At 39.9% G+C, this 17443-nt stretch overlaps 1 protein-coding gene across 8 annotated transcripts in view; it reads right to left on the bottom strand.

The window, feature by feature from the left end:
* Positions 1 to 12933: 12933 nt before the first annotated feature.
* The window catches only part of ERG (ETS transcription factor ERG), a 204861-nt gene continuing 200351 nt past the window's right edge, over positions 12934 to 17443 (bottom strand). For 7 of the 8 annotated variants that reach the window (XM_073360723.2, XM_073360699.2, XM_073360714.2 and 4 more), the window contains one exon: positions 12934 to 14847. In XM_073360723.2, coding sequence (XP_073216824.1) covers positions 14327 to 14847 — 521 coding nt within the window. In that variant the 3' untranslated portion in view covers positions 12934 to 14326. Of the gene's footprint in view, positions 14848 to 16225; positions 17257 to 17443 lie in introns of those variants that run through there. The other variant, XM_073360751.2, reaches the window with a different exon arrangement.

Below are 17443 nucleotides of genomic sequence, written 5' to 3'. Positions count from 1 at the left end.
TTCTGCTTGCAATCTGCATTGTAATGAAATTGCAACATGAAATGTTTGTGGAAATTATAATGAAATGTTAGATGAAAATACAATAAAGTGGTCAGTGAAGAAAGAGAAATCATGTATAACTTTTATAGAATCTTCAATCTCGTCAGCTCACGCAGGTTCAGATATCATTTCTAGAATGATGACTTGCAAATATCCACCACTAACTTTTCTCCTTCTATCCAGTCTTGTATCCGACCTTGTCTCTCTTGTTGGATGTCGTGTCGTCATCTTAAGCTGATCTTGGCCAAAATGGAATTCCTTATCTTCCCAACAACCCTTTTCTACTCTCTGCCCGCCCCCTGTCACTTTCAAAAGCGCCAGCATCCTCCTCCTCATTGACTTTCACTGCCTCCGGGAAAGGCTCTAGCAGTGGGGAGGCAGTCTTGGGATTATTTTTGACGTCTCCCTCTCCCTTAGTCGACACACCCTCACATCTCCAAGATCCGTCCTAGACTTTCCATTCCTACAGCCTCTGACTCAAAGTTCCCAGGCTTTTCCATCCATTTATTAGTTTCTTGCACAATCGTCTCTGTAACTTCTTCCATCCAGCCCCCTATGTATGGTACAGCAAGGCCCCTACTCTGTCCAAATTTGAGTCCCTCTTAAATACTTGCTGCTGTGCTGCTCCAGTGAACGGAGTTGCTTTCTGTATAAATTGCTATTGTTGTTTCCCTTCGCCTAACCTCTGTTAAAATAGCAGCGTAGATGGCGTGGCTCGGGTATGTAGAGAGCTGTGAATGGTATATACCGTAAGGTTCTGGCATGTCTTTACTCACCTAAGCAGTGCCTCACTATCTACACTGCTCTTTACACCTGTGCTAAGGCAGCCTGCATTGTAAGTGCTCCACACGCCACTATAAGGAGTGTGCAGTGTAGACATACCCTTTTTCTCCTCCTCTTGTCCTTGATGCTTTCCTGACACCCATTACATATTGAATAGGTTCCCAGTTACTATGACCGTGTGCCTGGTGTGGATCACAGCTGAATGCCAAATTCAGGACAGACTCGTAAAAACAGGGCAGACACCCCAAAACTGGTTGCTTATTCTATAATTAGATTTCACCAAGCCAGTAAGTAACAAAAAAGAGAGCTCCTGTGTCACCACTCTGGTTTAACAAGAAGCTAAAAACACAGTCTCTTAGGCCTCCAAGCTCCTATCACCACCCAGACATCTGGTCTTTATTCTGAGAGGTTACTGAAAACCAGATTCATCATCCATAAAGTTCTTCTAATCCCAAAGGATCGGCCACTCCCCAGGTCAATATATATACACCTTAGATCTTACCAAATACCACGGTTGTAGCTAATTCTGTAGTAACTAAAAACCAAAGGTTTATTAATATAAAAAGAAAAGAAGAGAGTTGTTGATTTGTTAAAGGAATCATATACATTACAATTGATTTCAGAGTTTGCAGGTCAGGATAATAGCGGTGATGTTAAATTGGCTAGTTTCTAATAAGTCTCTCTGGTTCATCCATCAGATTGGGGATCATTAGTCCATTGGTCAATGTTCTCCTTTGTTAGAAATCATGTCCAGAGATGTGGAGCAGGAATGAAGGCAAAGAAGTGATGTCACAGCCTCCACTTCTATATCCTCAGCCCATGTGCATGGAAAGTTACTGAAAAAAGAGGGAGGCTTAGTTCACATGTCCTTACATGCCTTGCTGAATCACGGAGCAGCTATTGCCTCAGTGCCCTCTGAAACAGCTCCATTAGGGGATCTCTGGGCAAGCTTATTGTCCTTAATGGGCCATGAAGCAGGCAGGCGAGCCTTGATGTAAAGCTGTCTTTGGGCGTCACCCAAGAAAATAACATGTTTGAGATAAAAACACATAGCCAATATCCATAACTTCAGATACAAAGATGATACATGGATTTAAACAGGATAATCATACCTAACAGCTTATAATTTTTCCATTGATACCTTACATGAAATACTTTGTACAAGATTTATTGCAACTGTGGTGACTGAACTAGTGATCTTTCATTTTATGCAACATCCCAGTTACTGTATGAGGAGCCATCTCTCTCACCTTCATAACAGTTCTGAGGACCAATCTTTTCCATGGAACACTGCAGCTTGGAAGGTTATGGTGGGTCACCGATTTGTTCTGAATCTGCTGCCTTTTGACTGTAAATTCTGTTTGGCAGGGACTCTGATTTGCTTGGCACAGTTCAGCTGTTGCAGAGAGCCACTTACAACCACGCCACTATGAAAGGCATGAAAAATAATAATTTATAGAAAACAGAAAATCCAGTCCAAGGAAGGGCTGTGAACTATCTAGCTAGGTACTTATATGGTCTCATCACCGCAGTATCTGAGTTCCTCCCAAGTATTTTCTGGATTTATCCTCGCTACCCCCCGTGAGATAGGGAAGTACTATTATCCCCATTATACAGAAAGGAAAAATGAAGGCAGCCCATTCAATGGAGCCAGTGACCCAGGGAGAGCAATCTGTTCCAACCTGGAGATGATAAAGGGCACAAAATAGCCGCTGAGCAAAACATGTCTGCCAGACTACCACTGATTTTGGATCAGGCCCAGTATGTCTGCCATAGGTACAATTTTTTCAGATGCTCCTCCTGGAATGTGCAGCTTCACCCTACCCCTTACCTAGGGCAGTGTCATGAATGCTATCGTTTTAGTCCAATAATAGTGATCTAAAAAGCAATACCAATGGAATAAACTGGCTAGTGTGAGTGAATGCACAGGCACTCACAGTGAAGGGTGCCAGTTCCAAAGGTCCTACAGCGACTAAATAGGCAAGAGGCAAACTACTGACGTGTAACAACAAAAACCACAAACAGGTATAAAACTTTTCAGAAATCAGCAAGGGACTGTGTTTAATGATCTTTATTATCGCCATCACCATGCAGCTTCCCTGAAGATGACATGATGCAGGGTTATATGCTGTGGGTTAGCGTCTGTGTGTAGGATTTAATGTGATTATGGGGCAGACAGCAGTCTCCCTTTCAAATATGTGGCTTTCCTGTTCCAAATAGTTTAAGTCTCCAATTCAGCATATGTCTGGTGAAAGGGAAGTGACATCTACCCTGAAAAAGGGCCACGATTTATGTAAAAATATGGGGAATTTTAAAGGTAGGATATCTACAATTGCAATCTATAAATACTTTCACAAGTGGATGTTATCATTGGCAATGGGAGGCAAAGTTTAGACTGCAGCATATCTTGTGATATGGAGCCAATAAGCAGATGGGTTTCAGAGTAGCAGCCGTGTTAGTCTGTATTCGCAAAAAGAACAGGAGGACTTGTGGCACCTTAGAGACTAACCAATGTATTTGAGCATGAGCTTTCGTGAGCTGCAGCTCACTTCGGTTAGATACACCAAGGGAGTGTGAATAGCAGTGCACACCAAAATGCTGTGCTGTAACTCCCCCTTGTGGATGCCGCAGGCGCAAACTTTAAGATCCCACGTTTGCACTAAGACTCATACTCACTAATTAAGTCCCACAAAGACTCTTCAAATAGGACTACATTAGTGTAACCTTTTAAGTTCACGGCTCTTTTGGGGAGTTACACTGCAGCACTTTGGCGTCCGATATTATTCACACCCCCTTTGTCTGAACTCAGGGCAGTGTAGACATGCCCTCAGACACTACAAACTCAGATCCTACTGAAAAGGACAGTCTTGTGGTTACCATACTGCACAATGACTTGGGAGAGCTACGGTCAGTTCCCAGCTCTCACAGCCTTTATGTGTGACCTCAGGCAAGTCATTTAATCTCTCTGTGCCTCAGTTATCCTTCTATGATATGGGGATAATAATTAAAGTTGGCTGGAAGTTAGTTTGTTTTTTCTGCAGAAAATTTCATCTGTTTGGCAAAATATGGAAAACCAAAATATTTTGTCTGAAAGGCAAATAGTTTGATTCAGTGCCTTATGGGAACTGTAGTTTGGGTGCCTCATGCTCCCATTATCCTCTGTAGGCTGGCCTCTCACTGGTTGGACTACATCTCCCAAAATGCACTACAGCTTTCCCTCTTGGTGAGGGGAAGCAATATAGCATGGGAGTCCCTGGCTGTAGTGTATCATGGCAAATGGAGTGCAGCCAAGGAGCTTGACCTAAGGAGGAGAATGGGACATGAGACAACCAAACTACAAAAAACAAAAGCAGTGTTTTGCCAAATCAAATTATTTCAGTTTTCACCTAGAATATTTTGGTTTGTGGCTGAAAACTGAAAACTTCAGGTTTTGGGAATTCAGTTTTGATGAAAAATAAAAAAATTCCAGATACTTTTTGCGAAAAATGTTGTTTACACGGAAAATCCATTTTTCTGTTGAAACACAATTTCAATTAAAAAATTTCAACCACCATTAGTAATAATACCTCCTTTCTTCCAACCTTTGCTGGTCTTGTGTATTTAAAATGTAAGCACTTTGAGGCAAGGACAGGCTCTTACCATGTGCATGTACAGCACCTAGCACAATGGGGCCCTGATCTCAGTTGGTGCTTCTCAGTGCTACTGCAGAATACTACTAATAAATAATAACTGCAGGGCCAAGGGTAGGATAGATAGAATTTTAGTTCTATTTTAAATTGACGTGCATACAGGAAGTAGTTTTCACTGGGCCTTCACTTATTTTCCACTTTTGTGGATGCAGGTTTGAAATTGTGAATTACTGTTGCCTGTGTTTTTGAGGGCCTAATTATTAGTACTTAGATGTCTAAATACCTAGCCTGAGAGTACAAACTGGCAGTTATACATATTGCTACAAATATCTGTATCTACAATTCATTACAGATGCAAAAATGGGGCGTGTAAGTTGCACCCACAGAAACAGAGTGCATTTTGAAAATCACGCCTATAATTTTTAATTCAGTTCTCATATTTTCAGCAATTCATAGATTTGAAGGCCAGAAGGGATCTTTATGAGCATCTTGTCTGACCTTCTGCTGGTTAAAGGGAAATGGTGCCCTTTTCCTCAGAGCAGCAGTGAAATTTCAAAATAAAGGAACAATTCATCATGAGTAAACTCATTTACATCATGAGTAAATTCATCATGAATAAACTCAGTTTATTTGGAATCACTATTTTATCTATTTGTGCTTTACAACAAAATAAGAATACACAGTCTCTGCCCCAAGGAGCTTACAATCTGGTTGGGATGCAGACAAAAGAGGTCAGAAATGAACAATACATGACTACTAACATGAGCTGGAGGGAGCATAAGGATCTTGCAGTAATCACTTGGAAAAGCTTAACAGAGACTATGCTGTGAGGAGGGATTTGAAGAAGGAGAAAAAGGTTGTTTTGTGTACAAGAAAGAGTCTGTTCCAGATGAAAGGGGTGGCATGGAAGAAAGCACAGGTATGATGGGGGTGGTTACATCTACAGCTGAGTTACTCTAGCTACTCAGAGTGGAACATTCATAGAGGCCAAAAGGAGTTCTGTATATGGTGTAGCCACAGGATCAAGATCAGCAGCATTAGCATGAAAGCCAAAGGACGAGGCTACAGTGAAAGATGAGCAGATGACCAAGTCTTGTACAAGAGACATCAAGATTGATCAAGTGCAAAGCCAGCAAAAATCATCATTAACAATTATCAGGAGAATAAATGGGCTGCTTTGCAAAGCTAAGTATGTCTAGTTTGCCTAAGTGCCAGTCAAGGGGGACATGCTAACATAAGAATGTCCATACTGGATCAGACCAATGGTCTATCTAGCCCTGCATCCTGTCTTCTGACAGTGGCCAGTGCCAGACGCTTCAGAGCAAATGAACAGAAGAGGGCAATTATTGACTATTGTCAGTCTAAGTTGCTGGCAGTTGGAGGTTTAGGGTCACCCAGAACATAGAGTGAAACAAGATACAAATATTTGAAAAATGTGAACATTAAGGAGGGATAAACAATTATTTAGTGTGATGAATGGAGGCGTGGCCGGGTGGTACTATTGCTGAAAAGGATCTGGAGGTTATGTTACTCGGGGTTATCTGAATCTAAATCTACGGTAACGAATCTCTATTTTCCAGGTAGCGTCAAGTGTCAAGACATAAATCAATGAGGACGCAGCACTGCCATCAGATAAAAGAGTGCTTTCACTCAAAAATCTTTTTTGATGAGTCTAAAGCACACATAAAAACCTAGCAGTTGTCTCAGAGCACCCCAAAATATAGTTACGCAAACTCTGAGGTGGTATGAGTGACAACAGCAGCTCTCGGGGTGGCCAGCCTTCTGCCACACTGGGGAGAAGGGTGTCAGTGTATCCTGACTTGCAGAAATCCAAAACTTCTCCAAAGTACACGGTCTGACTAAACTCTTTTATAGATAACTTAAAACAAAACTACAGCTCATAATAACCCCTAATGGGCTGACTGTTTCCCTAGCAACAGCAAAGAACTCATAATCTTTCTTTAGCAGCAAAAGCAACTTCTCAGCAAGAAACTTACAATCAGAGGCACAGAGACTCAAAGTTAGCTATCCTTGTTAGTAATACTGCCACTGCAGTGGTTTTTGTCTGCCTAAGCAAGGCCAAATTCTTTCTTGCTACATGGTATCCTCACTTCCAGCCTGTGGTGGCTAGTTGAGTAGACAATATGGCTGCAAGTTATGTCAAGTCCAGGTCATTTGAAATCCAGGTTCTCTTGTAACAGTTATAGTGAATCACAAATTGAATATGAGCCAACAATGTGATTCAGTTGCAAAAAAGGCTAATATCTTTCTGGGAGTATTAATAAGAGTGTCATACGTAAGACACAAGAGGTAATTGTACCACTGTATTCAACACTGATGAAGCCTCAGCCGGAGTACTCTGCCCAATTCTGGGTGCCACACTTTAGGAAAGATGTGGACAAACTGGAGAGAGTTCAAAGGAGAGCAATAAAAATGATAAAATATTTAAAAACCTGCCGTATGAGGAAAGGTAAAATCATTGGATATGGTTAGTCCTGAGAAAAGAAGACTGAGAGGAGACCTGATAGTCAGCACACTTAAACTCTGTGGGTCTGAGCCTGGGTCAGCTGACCTGGGCTCTAAGGCTCAGTGCCGAGGGCTTTTTATTGCAGTGGAGACGTACCCTGTGAGACTAGGAGGGGTGAATTCCAGAGCCCAAGGTCCTATACTGAGACTGCCTTGCATAAGTGAGAGTAACTCCTCTCCTGTTTAACTCTGCTGGTTGTAAGCTCCAGCACCTGAGATGCTCTCAGCCACCTTGTATACAATTAAGGCAGTGGCAGTTCCTCAGACATGCAAGAGACTAATGACTAAGTACTTTACATAGATCAAAACATGCTCTTGAAAATGAAATGGAGGCCAGTGCAGTCTTCAGCAAAGTGTAATGTGCTTCCTGTGAGAAGCCCTGCGAGCATGTAGGCAGTTGTGTCCCGCTGTAGCTGAAGTTTTGGAGTGGCCTTCTCCTATAGCTCAGAGAAAGCAATGCAGTAATCCAGTCTGTAGGTGACAAATGCATGGAGAACTGGGGTGAGATCCTCCTCCTGAAAGAAAGGATGCAACCTCTTAGCTAAGAAGAGAAGACCAAGTGCTCTTGGCCACTTCTGAATTTGAGCGACTAGGAGCAGCCAAGAATTCAACTAGCCCCTGAAATTGCAAACCTAAGTGACAAAAGGCAGACAAAACTCCCTTTATCAGGGTCAAATATTACCCGCACTATTTCTACCAAGTGTTTCTGCTAACCTAACTGCATTATTTATCTTTCCCTGATGGTAACTCATTCTGCCAGCTCTCATTAAAATCTCCATTTTGGCTAAACTCTGAGAGCCTCTGAACTGCATAATTCCAGTTTTGTGACATGGGGACATCACACGTGGGGATAAGAGCATTGTCTGCATACTGAAAACACTACAAATCATATCACCTCTGTGTCCTCAAGCAGCTTCTCATACAGGTGAGCAAGATGAGTAGTAGATAACAATAGTATTGAGAGGTGTGAAGCGTCCCATTACTCAGAGAGAGTGGTTAACGCGGAGGACCAGTGATGATAAATGTCAACATTTTAAATGATTTCATTCCTCATGAAAGCAGGTAAAAAAGCAGATCTGCACAATCTACTGTGAGTGATGGATCAGTTTGGTACCACAAGTAGTTGGCATTTGGGAGAATGCCACCACTTTTCCTCCCCTCCTGATCAAGAAGCAGCCCAGGTCAAGGAATCTGGCAGAATGGAGCCCAGAGAGCATGCATGATCATATTTTGAATATCTACACAATCTGCTATGAGGAGCACCTCACTTGGCAACTAATGTGACCTGAGTTTATTTTGTAGGAGGTGCTTGGAAGATTCTTGTTTCAAATTCACCCTGTGTTAGAATGAAAAGAGAGGTGTAAAAATATACAAAGGCTCATTTAAAGGTTAGGTTTTGTTTCTCTTGCTCTGTTTAGAAGTTTACACAATTTAAGCCTAATTGTAAGAGTTTTAGCACAATATGAACTGAGCAAGGAATGTTCAGCACTCACTCAGAATCACTGAGTCCTATGCTGTGCATTTATACCTCCCTACTATATGTTCCACTCCATGCATCTAATGAAGTGAGTTCTAGCCCATGAAAGCTTATGCCCAAATAAATTTGTTAGTCTCTAAGGTGCCAAAAGGACTCCTTGTTGTATTTGCTGATTCAGACTAACACGGCTACCCCTCTGAAATCAGAGTCCTTTTGTATCCATGCAGAATATACAAAGAATCTAGAGCTTTAGGCTAAGAAGATCTGCAAGATCCAAATGGTGGAATATGCTAGACACAGAAAAGGAACATAAAGGTTGCTGAGGAAGCTCTTAGAAGTTGGTAATTGGAACCATCTGTGCTGTGGGCTGAAATGGGATTTAGGAATCATCCACTGAATGCACTGGCCATACTCCTGGCCACACTCCTTATCCTCTGGCCACGTCACTTACACCAGTAGCAGTGACAGAGGGGTGGCATCGCCCCTATACTGAAGCAATCTTCCTATGGCCAGTTCAACTAGATTTACAAGCAGAATCCCCTGGGAAGGCACACCCAAGGATCTTGCTCTTAATTGTTAAGAGGTGCAGTCTACACTGGCCACAGGTTCCAACATGTGACGTGATCCTCCATCTTGATCCAAGCAATCTCTGCAAGCATCAAAATGGAGGCATTAGACCCTTCGTTCCTGTTGCAGATGAGAGCAGCAAAGAGACATATTCTAGAACTCTATGGGCACTATTGTGATCACTCCCAAGCCCCTTCCAGATGATTTCTTTAAATACAGCTGCTGTTTTATTTGGATTTTAAAAATATTTAATTAAAAGGTGGTTCAATAATAAACATATATATATTTTTTTACTCTAGTGTGCACAGTGTAATATCAGACATTTGTAGAAATGAGTTTCCACAGAAAAGCAAACTATTATTCTTATATTCAGAATGTAGGTGTGCCTGGCTTGACTTTCTAAAATAGCAAGTGACTAACCTTTTCCAGTAGCATAGTTCTGGTAACCTTTCAGTTAGTTTTTCTTTTTTTAAGAGCTGTATGCTCTGAATGGATCTTTTCCAGGCTACTACTGTATGACTGATCATGCTGTTGCTTTCAATCTGAGTAATGCTCAAAGTCTTAAATGTAATCCGACATTTACAGACTATTGCCAAGTTACCCAGAACATGGAGGTCTGGCAACTAAGTTCTTGTTGCATTGCAAGGATGAACAAAATGAAAAATGGCTATGCAAAATAGTCACAATATGAAACCATACCCATTCTAATTAAATGGTGCAGAAGAAAAGCAAAGAAGGGGATATCATTTGAAGTCTCAATTGCATTTTCCACAATAAACACTGTCTGCTATGGAGAGCCATTCATAAATGACAAGGCCAGCTCCTCAGTTGGTATAAAAAATGGAGTTATGCCATTACAGACTAAATGTGGATCTGGGCCCCCATGTACAGTGTGGAAATACTCTAAATCTAGAATATAAAGAAAATAGTCTTTTCAGTGTAAACATTGAAGATGGATTGTAATGACAAACTGAGAAGCTATCATTCACTCAATTTTAAAGTGAGGAATAATGGAGGTTATTCATTCTTCATTTTACTTACTAATAAGAACATAAGAACGGCCATACTGGGACAGACCAAAGGCCCATCTAGCCCAGTATCCTGTCTTCCAACAGTAGCCAATTCCAGGTGCCCCAGAGGGAATGAACAGAACAAACAATCATCAGGTGATCCATCCACTGTCACCCATTCCCAGCTTCTGGCAAACAGAGGCTAAGGACACCATCCCTGCCCATCCTGGCTAATAGCCATTGATGGACCTATCCTCCATGAATTTATCTAGTTCTTTTCTGAACCCTGTTATAGTCTTGGCCTTCACAACATCCTCTGGCAAAGAGTTCCACAGGTTGACTGTGTGTTGTGTGAAGAAATACTTCCTTTGGTTTGTTTTAAACCTGCTGCCTAGTAATTTCATTTGGTGACCCCTAGTTCTTGTGTTATGAGAAGGAGTAAATAGCACTTCCTTATTTACTCTCTCTACACCAGTCATGATTTTATAGACCTCTATCATATCCCCCCTTAGTCATCTCTTTTCTAAGATGAAAAGTCCCAATCTTATTAATCTCTCCTCATATGGAAGCCGTTCCATACCCCTAATCATTTTTGTTGCACTTTTCTGAACCCTTTCCAATTCCAATATATCTTTTTTAAGATGGGGTGACCACATCTGCACGCAGTATGCAAGATCTGGGAGTACTATGGATTTATATAGAGGCAATATGGTATTTTCTGTCTTATTATCTATCCCTTTCTTAATGATTCCCAACATTCTGTTCGCTTTTTTGACTGCCACTACACATTGAGTGGATGTTTTCAGAGAACTATCCACAATGACTCCAAGATCTCTTTCTTGAGTGTTAACAGTTAATTTAGACCCCATCATTTTATATGTATAATTGGGATTATGTTTTCCAATGTGCATTACTTTGCATTTATCAACAGTGAATTTCATTTGCCATCTTTTTGCCCAGTCACCCAGTTCTGAGAGATCCTTTTGTAGCTCTTCACAATCTGCCTGGTCCTTAACTATCTTGAGTAGTTTTGTATCATCTGCAAATTTTACCACCTTACTGTTTACCCCTTTTTCCAGATAATTTATGAATAGGACTGGTCCCAGTACAGACCCCTGAGGGACACCGCTATTTACCTCTCTCCATTCTGAAAACTGACCAATTATATGTCTCTTTTAACCAGGTACCAATCCATTAGAGGACCTTCCCTCTCATCCCATGACAGCTTACTTTGCTTAAGAACCTTTGGTGAGGGACCTTGTCAAAGCCTTTCTGAAAATCTAAGTACACTATATCCACTGGATCCCCCTTGTCCACATGCTTCTTGACCCCCCTCAAAGAATCTAGTAGATTGGTGAGGCGTGATTACCCTTCACAGAAACCATGTTGACTCTTCCCCAATGAATTATGTTCATCTATATGTCTGACAATATTGTTCTTTACTATAGTTTCAACCAGTTTGCTCAGTACTGAAGTCAGGCCTGTAATTGCCGGGATCACCTCTTGAGCCCTTCTTAAAAATTGGCGTCACATTAGCTATCTTCCAGTCATTTGGTACAGAAGCTGATTTAAATGATAGGGTACAGATTACAGTTAGTAGTTCTGCAATTTCACATTCGAGTTCCTTCAGAACTCTTGGGTGAATACCATCTGGTCCTGGTGACTTATTACTGTTTATCAATTTGTTCCAAAACCTTCTCCAATGACACCTCAATCTGGGACAGTTCCTCAGATTTGTCACCTAAAAAGAATGGCTCAGGTTTGGGAATCTCCCTCACATCCTCTGCTGTGAAGACCGAGGCAAAGAATTCATTTAGTTTCTCTGCAATGGCCTTATCATTCTTGAGTGCTCCTTTAGCATCTCGATTGTTCAGTGGCCCCACTGGTTATTTAGCAGGCTTCCTGCTTCTGATGTACTTAAAAAGTTTTTGCTATTACTTTTTGAGTCCTTGGCTAGCTGTTCTTTAAATTCTTTTTTGGCCTTTCTAATGATATTTTTACACTTAATTTGCCAGAGTTTATGCTCCTTTCTATTTTCCTCACTAGGATTTAACTTCCACTTTTTAAAGGATGCCATTTTGCCTCTCACTGCTTCTTTTACTTTGTTGTTTAGTCACGGTGACACTTTTTTAGTTTTCTTATGTTTTTTAATTTGCGGTATACATTGAAGTTGAGCCTCTATTATGGTGTCTTTAAAAAGCTTCCATGCAGCTTGCAGAGATTTCACTTTTGGCGCTGTACCTTTTAATTTCTGTTTAACTAACTTCCTCATTTTTGTGTAGTCCCCCTTTCTGAAATTAAATGCTAAAGTGTTGGGCTGCTGTGGTGTTTTTCCCGCCACAGAGATGTTAAATTTAATTATATCATGGTCACTATTACCAAGCAGTCCAGCTATATGTACCTCTTGGACCAGATCCTGTGCTCCACTTTGGACTAAATCAAGAATTGCCTCTCCTCTTTTGGGTTCCAGGACCAGCTGCTATTGTACTGTAATGATACAGTATGTGTTAATAGCAAGATTCTGTGATAGTTCAACAAACTCTAATATAGTAGTAAGATGTAGGCTGGGATTTCTCATATGATGATGAAAAAAGAATTTCTGGATCACAACCTTCTCCCAGTTCTAGACTTCATTTTCATGTTTGGCCACAAAGTCATCAAAAAATTTGGCAGAGTTTACAATCTCCACTCAAGAGAAGCTCAGGACAGGAACAAGAGAGGTACTGTAGGGCAGAATTCAGGTGTATTAACAGAACTGTGTGGATTTGTCCCTCATTTGCATGATTGCTAAAATTCATAAATAAAAAAAATTTAAACCGAATATTTTAAAATATTTAAACCATTTAGGAAGAAGATCTAATAGGCATCTCGATCACTACAAATGCAAATACAGACTACAGTGTAAATCTGAATTGCCATGCTAGGCCAAGCTTATTTTATTACATACATTCTGCATTCTAAGTACTAATAAGTTCATAATGTAAACATTAAGCATACAGAGTTAAAATTCAAGGCCACAATATTTTTGATTGTCCCTTTTTTGTGTCTTTGGTTGGCCGAGATCAACTCGTAGTGTATAAATGCATAAGTTATATAATTATTATATAAAAAGGAAAAAAATAACATTGACTTGTATACTTCATTCTGACAAACGCACAGCGTTCGCGACTCGAAAAAGAAAAACTGGCGCCCGCCTAACAAAAATACTTACATGATATCTGATTTTGGCAGTCGGGGGTTGTCTCTTACCTTAAACCAGTAGAAAACAAGCTCCCTTAATAATGATGAGGTCCTAAATGTTACTTTTAAATATCAGACAATTCCAGTTTTCCCTTTTTTAAAGAGATGCATATTCTGATTTCTGAATTCTACTGCTTTTCCCTTTCTCCACTTTAAAAAAAAAAAAATCAAGTCTATTCCTTCTATAATACTGGGAATGGTATAATACTGATCAAAATATTTCTCAAGTCCAAACAAGTAATTCTTTATAGTCCCAACACTACCAAGTTTTCAGTCTCTTCAGTATCTACTGGTAAAGAAGTTTCTTTTCTCCCATTCTCGTCTTTGTCCTCCTCTTCCTCCTTTCTACTTCCTGTATCAGATGCAGGCCCTTGATCTACAATCATACTCTTGCCTTTCAGTACATTCTCAATTCCAATGTTTGGCTCAGGGTTCCTGTAGTATTGTCACGGAATCTTAAAGCTTGGGTTGTCTTCACAGTTTGAAATAGCTGATACCTTTACAATGAATGGAATGCCTTTTGAGTTTAACCAAAACCAACGCTGTTGTATTCCAAATCAACTTCCATATTCAACCAGTCTTTTTGATATGTTTTCATTTTTTTAAATACAGGTGGTTTTTTTGGTTTGGGTTTTTTTTTTGTTTGTTTTATTTTTTGTTTTTAATGAATGCATATACTGTATGTTAGGTCACTATAGAATGATCCTTATATTGCTGTAGTATAGTCCCAGTTTGCATTAGCAAGATATCAAACTTTACACAGAAGCTTATCAAATTTTTAAGACCACTTTCTTTTGTAGGTTGTCCTTATCATTTCATGCTTTTACCTACAACAGTTTTTTTTTTGTTTGGTCCACAGATTCGATGCCCATATACATTACATTTTAGCATCTTTATACTTCTTGAATACTTTCCCTACTACAAAGCGTCTTTTTGACATTTTCCCCCCAGTCAAACTTTTTCATGTCACTTTTAATTCATGTTCTCCAAGATAGTTCATCATAATTAATTGGGTACTATATTCCATGGAGAAGTGTCTCTTATTTTTTTCCCTCTTAGTAGTAGGTGCCAAGGTGAGAAGGCATATGGGTGGCTGGAAGCCTCGTATTAGGGTAGATGCTTCCAGTTGGTGAATTCCAGTATGTAGAAGGGGCAGCAAAAAAGCTGGAGGAAGTTACGGGTAAAGCAGGAGGATGGGGAGCTACAAAGTTCATCTTCTGAGGGTGTGCATGGTAGGGGCTCATGTAGGGTAGGTCTGTTGGATACTTATACATGGATGACTCTGGAGGATGAGGCTGGAGGGCCTGAGCTATTCCATGGAAGTCAAACTTGTAGGCATAACGCTTACCATGGACTTTAGTCATAATATTTTTGTCATAGTAATAACGGAGTGCACGACTGAGTTTGTCATAGTTCATGTTGGGTTTGCTTTTCCTTTCTCCCCAGCGCCGGGCTACTTCATCAGGGTCAGTCATCTTGAACTCTCCATTGGTGCCCTCCCAGGTAATGCAGTTGGAATTGGAGCTATCAGACAGGAGTTCCAGCAGAAACTGCCACAGTTGTATCTGTCCACTCCCTATGGTTGGGGGGTGAAAAAGTGAAGAACCAATGACTAACAACATCAGGACATCAACACTTCCCGACTTCCACATATGAAATCCAAGTGCATTTTCACCACAGAGCCCTAATTAGGAAATGTTGCAACCTCTGCGCCTGTCTCCCAGCCTAACTAATGTCTCTCTCTCAAAAAAAAAAAAAAAATCGGCACAGCAGGGGCCATAATTTAAAGTATTTTTTCCCTATTTTGAAAGGCAAAATGCCATTATGTGCATATTTAATAATTACCTCATGTCATTTACTTTGGAAAATTGACGGTGAAATAATACAACACAGATATAGGAAACTAATACCTAAAGTTCAGGACAAACAGCTTTCACTTGCATAATAATTCCCACAATATCATTTTGCAACTACATTTTCTCCATTATGGAATAAACCTACACAAAATAGAGAAGTTTAGAGAAAGCTGGATCTTTTCCAAACCATATCGCTCATTTCCAATAGTTAGGGAAATTGAGAATGGAAACTCATTAGATTGCTGCTGCATTGCATCTGTCTGCCTTGCAGAGCATTTGAGAAAGAAATTAAAAGGTCTATAAAGTGAGTTCTTGTAATTGTTCTCTGTCAAACAGGAGTGAAAGCGACTGCTGAAGTTATGATTCCAAGCACTGGTATTTCTCCCTTCTTTGGAAATTAAATCTTAAAGAGAAAGAATTTGTGTTGTTGTTGACAACTTTGCAGTAGGGCTCTACACAACATCATAAAGCTAAAACACAACCCTTTTAAACAGTTGGCAGTAGGGTTAGATGGGTCCTGCCACCGATATGCATGTAAAAAAGTAGTATTTTATGACAAAGCAGAACTGACACTCTGTAACAGCGTTCAGTGCTCTGTATATTGCAGTCGCAATGGCAGCAGAATTTGCCAGACAGAGTTTTGGTGCTAACGTCTAAGTACTCTATATCTCTGTCCAAAGATTAGATTTTTTTTTAAAAAAGCAGATATATGGGTCTAATAAATGAACATTTCTTTAGAAAGTTTATAAGGGTGGACTATCATATCAGTCTAAAGTCACATCTGAAATATATTAGCAGTTTATACTTCAGTGCAACTGAAACTATTATTCCTTTAAATGATATTTATGCAAACTGTTCTTAATGAATTTCTTCTGGTCCATTAACATGATTAAATAAACAAACAAACAAAAGAATCCGTGGTATGAGCAAAGCACGCACTTTTAATACATGAAATATAACTAGAGGATTAGAGTTGGAAAATCAATAAGCAGTCCAGCAGTGGACAAAACACAAATTTCTGAATAAACAATCCGACATATGTTTTAATATAAACACTTGCCTTCCAAATGTAATATATAGTCATAGGAAAATAAATGGTTTCTGTCAATTTCCTTTTAATGAGAGAGTAATTTCACCATTTTATAAATACACAAAACTTGTTAAAGTGCAGGAATAATAGTTTATAGAAATTCCATACCCGTGGCTCTCCCCAAATGTTAACATGTATCTCTATCCAGGACATATCACATTAGCTCTTTTCACAATGCCATAGGCACAAGGCTAGCAAAAGTTGATGCTATATGTGCTACGCTGGGATTTGCAAAGGAGTTTAAGGGAGTTAGATGCCCAATTTCCAATGAATCATAATGGGATTTGGACACCTAACTCCCTTAGCCCTCTTGAAAACAGCTGTAATTCTCATTTGGTTTTTTATGGCATACAAAAATCTTTATCTTAAAATGCAAACTAAACTATAACTTTGTTTGATGTAACTATACCATACAGCTAAATGACAGGGAAAAAGAGCCGTTAGTGTTGAAATACTCCTAACCTAAACAGGTCACAACAATATCATCAAAAGAATCATCATGATGATTTGATCATTCTTACAGAACAAAATCTTACTAACAATAGAAAAAGGGAGTAGAGAGAAAGGAGCATTCTACCCTTTGGCTGCTAAAGCAGGGGTAACAGTATTTGGCATATGCATTGCTAGTCTGTTGGACCAGATTTTGTTCTCAGTTATATTGTTGTAAAACCAGACGGACTATAGTGGAATCAAATAAACAGTTAAATCAGTCTGGTCCATAGTATATCAATAACAGTTTCCCAGGAAGCTCCCTGGCCTTCTCCCCATCCCGCCGCCCTCGCCTTTTAACATTATAGGCCATAGTTCGGGTTGCGTTCAATAAGATATTCCTGGATGGAATTCCATATTTAAACAACATCTTCTGATTTTTCTTGGAACTATAGCCTTGGGAGAATGTCTTTGAGACTTCTAACCCAGTTGTTTCTTTCCAGAGGGGATTCTGCTTTCCCATTTGCTCCCATTTTACTGCTTGTCAATTCATAAAGTTGTCTGTTTAAAAGTCTCTTGTATTTGTCTAGTCTAGTACGCGGCATCATTTCTGCAAATAAATAAAATTGGTGTCAAAAAGAAAAGCTCACTTTAGTGATTTTACTTGTAATATGAAACCAATATTTTCATAGCTGAGGACATCCTGGGCCAGATCCTCAGTGAGGGTAAACTGGATGTTAAGCTTCACCAGCTGAGGATCTGGCCCCCTGTATAGAACATTTGAATGAAATGAACTG

The sequence above is a fragment of the Lepidochelys kempii genome, chromosome 1 (genome assembly GCF_965140285.1).
Source record: "Lepidochelys kempii isolate rLepKem1 chromosome 1, rLepKem1.hap1, whole genome shotgun sequence".
In the NCBI taxonomy this organism is placed as follows: Eukaryota; Metazoa; Chordata; order Testudines; family Cheloniidae; genus Lepidochelys; species Lepidochelys kempii.
Note: the sequence above shows the minus strand (reverse complement) of the source record. Positions and strands in the feature narration are given on the sequence as shown.